This window comes from Penaeus japonicus, unplaced genomic scaffold (assembly GCF_977035675.1).
Source record: "Penaeus japonicus unplaced genomic scaffold, GWHDUDI00000001_assembly GWHDUDI00000007, whole genome shotgun sequence".
Lineage (NCBI taxonomy): Eukaryota > Metazoa > Arthropoda > Malacostraca > Decapoda > Penaeidae > Penaeus > Penaeus japonicus.
The window spans coordinates 46,688,697-46,693,696 of record NW_028234409.1 but is presented as its reverse complement, the minus strand read 5'-3'; the positions used below and the strand labels follow the sequence as shown (position 1 = coordinate 46,693,696).

The window sequence follows — 5,000 nt, the reverse complement described above, 5'->3', positions numbered from 1 at the left end:
ATAAATATGATGACAATAACACCAGTGACTGAAATGATGAGAGGTAGTTTACATTAGTTAATTTGTCAAACGGGCGTACCAACGTAAATATCTTCCTTTAATTCACGGCCAATGAAGGGCACAGACGGGTATATTCTCAGTGCTTCTTTGATGCAATTTTCTGTATATTTCATCTCCCGAAGATCGGCCATGGTTACTGGACGATCACTGTTCCCAAATATCCCGTCAAGCTCCTCTTGTGCTCGGCCCTGTCAAAGATTTGAGATAAAGGAGGTACTTGTATTATGCTCTTTCTAGGAACTTTTGATTTAATTTTTGATCACAATATTCCGAATCTGATATCTCCGGGCAATGCGCCATGTCTTCCAATTTGTACTCCAAGTGCAGTTTTAATGGACAGTGAGTTTCTTTGACAGTCACGACCTGAATTTCGGGATGGTGACCGAGGAGGAAGAGCGCCCAGTTGACGGCGGCGGCTGTCGTGTCATGCCCCTCAGACATGAAGGTGTCTACTTCCTCGCGAATGTCCTCGTCTGAGAGCTTTGCGTCGTCAGAACACTCCAGCAGAAGGTCCAAAAACGCCATATGTTTCTTATTGCCTGTGGGAATATAAAAAAGAAAAAGAACTTTATCAAAAATTTAATGCTTGTGAAAAAGCACGGTCAAAATGACAATTAATTTATTTCATTAATTTACTTGATTAACTATAAAGGAAGAGCTTAAGTCAGTATTTAAACTTTTTCCATCGCGACCTAACTGGATGTATATTTGATGTATTGGATCTCTGCTAGTAAGCTACTGCTACTTCAGTGCAGCACGACATTCTAGGAACTGAATATTCGTCATGAAAAAATACTTTTAAAAGTAACAACTTTTTCGCGATTATTTGATGAATATATTAACAATATATAATCCTCTTCTTTTATGTTATATACATAATTCAATTATCTTATATAAGTTTACTATTTTCTCGAGGTGCGGGTCCCCACTGACCACCAACACGCGAACTGCACCTTGAATCTTATGGCAGTCTGTGACGTCAGTGTAAGCTTTCTTCTTTCTGAAGGCCTTGCGTCTTTGGCGGATGTTTTCCTCGGAGAATCCATGAAGTACCTTGAGACAATCACCATGCTCCTTTGCATACCCTAAGGCCTTGAAGAGTAAATTAGGCTGCAGCCATGGGCGTGACATTCGTAACTGCATGATGTGTATTATCCTGTAATTTGGATTTAATCATCTGAACTTCAGAGTATTATATGTAAATCCTGGAAAAAAATTCCGACTAGTTTACAATGAATATAAAAAAATGTAATCATATGATACAGGTTAATTTACTTTCACGGCGACCAAATGACATGCTCACCTGTACACAGCTTTGACGTACTCGGATTCGCTGTTGTCTTGGGCGTTGACCGTATTTCCCATTGCGGTTTCTGGAAGCACTTAAAGTCTGTGATATTGTGTAAATTCAGTGAGATTGTGAATTCTGTGAAATTGTGTAAATTCAGTGAGATTGTGAATTCTGTGAAATTGTGTAAATTCAGTGAAAATGTGTGAATTCTGTGAGACTGGGGATTCTGTGAAATTGTGTAAATTCAGTAAGAATGTGTGATCTCAGTGAAACTGGGAATTCTGTGAAATTGTGTAAATTCAATGTAATCGTGTAATTTCTGTAAATCTGTGCAAATTCAGTGAAATTGTTCCAGTAAATAACGATGAAAATCATGGGATCAAAATCTGATCACCATCACTCCATAACTCTTTCTCTCCGGTTTTCTTTATAGTTTTGTTTGTCTGTCTGTCTGATTCTGGTTGCCTGTCTGACATTCTCTGTCTACCTGTATATCTGCCTCTCTCCCCCTCCCCTCTCTTTCCATCTCTCTCTCTTTCTCTCACCATCCCTCCATCTCTCTCTCTCTTCTCTCACTCCCCCCCTCCCCCCTCTCTCTCTCTCTCTCTCTCTCTCTCTCTCTCTCTCTCTCTCTCTCTCTCTCTCTCTCTCTCTCTCTCTCTCTCTCTCTCTCTCTCTCTCTCTCCTCCCTCTCTCTCTCTCCCTCTCTCTCTCTCTCTCTCTCTCTCTCTCTCTCTCTCTCTCTCTCTCTCTCTCTCTCTCTCTCTCTCTCTCTCTACGTCTCTACGTATCCCATCCCATTTTCATAAGAGCACATATCTACTAACCGCATATGATATCCAGAGCACAAAGGGTAATGTATGGAAAAATATTAAAAGGTTTCCCATTGGCCTTTTCGCGAAGCTTCTTTACCATCTTTCCACTCTGATGATTAAAGATATCCACAAAGTCTTCGACAATCCTAAAGTGGAAAGCTGTTGTTAGGAGCTTCCTGCGAGAGTGCCACTTGGTTCCTGAAGAGTAATTAAAGGGAAGAAGATGCGTACTATGCATTGGAATATAATTACTTTTGAATTCCTTCTCAACAAATGATTTAAAATTCTACGTCTCTAAAGATTTGAATTCCTACTCATCTTATCATTGGATGCCTTTTTTCGTTTAATTCTGAAGATGAATAACAAGGAACTGATACTCGAAAGGTAAATACGAAGCCTGAGTTACCCGTGGAGGTTAGGAGGCCAGTGCCAAGCCAGGGGTGCAGGAATGTGTAGTCACGACTCTTGTCGATGTGTCTCTTACTGCTCAAAATTACCTGGAAAGTGGTCGCAATTATGTGAAAAAATAATTGTATTACGATTTACCGTTTCTATGATGGATGCAACATCATTCAATCATGCAAAAGCTAAAATCTTCTTTGAACATATACATGCATATACATACACACAAATGCATAAACGCATGCACACACACAAAAAACAAAACAAAAAAACACATACACACAAACACACACACATATGCATACATACATACATATATATATATTATATATATATATTATATATATATGTATATATATTATATATATATTATATATATATAATATATATATATATCATATATATATTTAAAATATATATATTAATATAAATACTACGTATATATATGATATATAATGAAAACATATGTATATACATATATATATATATATATATATATATATATATATATATACATCTATATATATATACATCTATATATATATATATATATATATATATATATATATGCATATGCATATGCATATAAATTTGACCTCCCTGACTGGGACTCGAACCCGCGCCGCCAGATAGACAGACATGGTCCTGAATCCGATATACCGCACGACCCGCTAAAAGAATTGTCTAACCAGATGCCTTACATTCGTCATGGAAATTTCCTATGTGCTCATAGCAGAGCAGTGATAGTGAGATTTTACAGACAATTCCCGTGGGCACTCGACAGCAATGAAATCAGAAATTCAAGTCCCAAATCAGGTTACCGAGGTTATATCTATGTGAGAAAGATGTTAGAATGCAGTAACACATTTAATATAGAAATACAAATTTTACCTCCCTGACCGGGACTCGAACCCACGGCGCCAGATAGACAGACACAGTCCTGAATCCGATAGACCATCGACCCACTAAAAGAATTGTCTAACCAGATTTGGGACTTGACTTTCTGATTTTGTTGCTGCCAAGTGCCCGCGGGCATTGTCTGTAAAACCTCGCTATTACTGCTCTATTATGGGCACATAGGAAATTTCCATGATGGATGTAAGGCGTCTGGTTAGACAATTCTTTTAGCGGGCCGTGTGGTCTATCGGATTCAGGACCGTGCCTGTCAATCTGGCGGCGCGGGTTCGAGTCCCGGTCAGGGAGGTAACATTTGTATTTCTACATTAAATGCATTACTGCATTCTAACATCTTTCTCATATATACATATATTTATTTGTGTGTGTGTGTGTGTGTACATATATATCATATATGTATATATATATATATATGTATTATCATATAGATATCATAAATGCACACACACACACACACACATATATATATATATATATATATATATATATATATATATATATATATATATTCACACTATGGTATTGCCTTCTCACCTCGACAGCCTCGGCGCCGCTGATGACGGCGTAGGGCATGTTGGCGATCCAGATTCGCATCACCTCACCATACTCGCAGAAGGTAAGGGACTGCTTGAAAAGTTCTGGAGATGAAAGGGAAGTTTAGTGATGGAGGAGAAAGAGAGCGAGAGAGAGAAACATCACATGTGTGAATGTGTAAAAGTCTACCTAGTTGCTGTGCTCTCCTGATATACAGCTAATGTCAGCATTTTCAGATGCTTTCTTTCTCCTCGACCTGGCTTGCCGCCAGGTCAACCTCTTCCTCACGCACACACGCTTTAGGCCTCAGTAATCCAACTGTAGTTCGACGATCTGCTGTCTTCTCTCTTCTAGAGAGTCTGTAGCGAGAATGCAGTCCTGGACGAACTGATACCTTCCAGGCTCCTTTTGCATAGGAGTCCTTTCCTCTTACCAGCCAGTAACCAAAGGACAGCGCGGCATATTCGCACCGGCATCTATTCTGGGCTATGGTGTTTTGTGTGTGATTATGATATGAAGTGGCACAAGGTGAGTTCGCATAGCCACAAAAACTACTTCCAAAGTTTGTGGAAATCAGGAAAGGCAAGGTCTTTGTCAAAGTGCTTTGCCACTGTCGCTTGCCCACTCTCACCCACCTGAAGAAGCAGCAGAGGGGGAGTGAAGCTTCTCCAAGTGGCGACCGTCTAAGGCTGATCTATAGTCCAAAACATGCTTTGCAATACAGAGACACGTCATTTTGAGTAGAGAATCTTTGTTGATTTACGTCTGCCATGTCTGTAGCAAATGTGAAAGCGACGATGTCTCATACCTGGGATAGCCTTGGGGTCATGCCTCGTCCCTAAGGATGATCGTCGCTCCTACGATAGCCTAGCAGAAGGCGCGACATGCCAGTGAGTAGGCTTGCCTTGTGCACTTCGCTGTCGTTGACGATTGTCACTGCAAGAATAACCATTCTCTGGCATGTCTATATCAGTGATCTGTTA

At 39.8% G+C, this 5,000-nt stretch overlaps 1 protein-coding gene across 1 annotated transcript in view; it reads right to left on the bottom strand.

Annotated features, from left to right (window-relative positions):
- LOC122243916 (cytochrome P450 4C1) overlaps positions 1-5,000 on the bottom strand; it is a gene marked incomplete at its 3' end in the record, with an annotated part of 7,639 nt that overhangs the window by 273 nt on the left and 2,366 nt on the right. The window contains exons 4-10 of the mRNA XM_086538259.1: positions 4,018-4,121; positions 2,573-2,663; positions 2,179-2,364; positions 1,364-1,433; positions 1,014-1,216; positions 424-599; positions 80-248 (exon numbers count right to left, since the gene is read on the bottom strand). Of these exons, the coding sequence (XP_086394385.1) occupies positions 80-248; positions 424-599; positions 1,014-1,216; positions 1,364-1,433; positions 2,179-2,364; positions 2,573-2,663; positions 4,018-4,121 (999 nt within the window). The remainder of the gene's footprint in view (positions 1-79; positions 249-423; positions 600-1,013; positions 1,217-1,363; positions 1,434-2,178; positions 2,365-2,572; positions 2,664-4,017; positions 4,122-5,000) is intronic.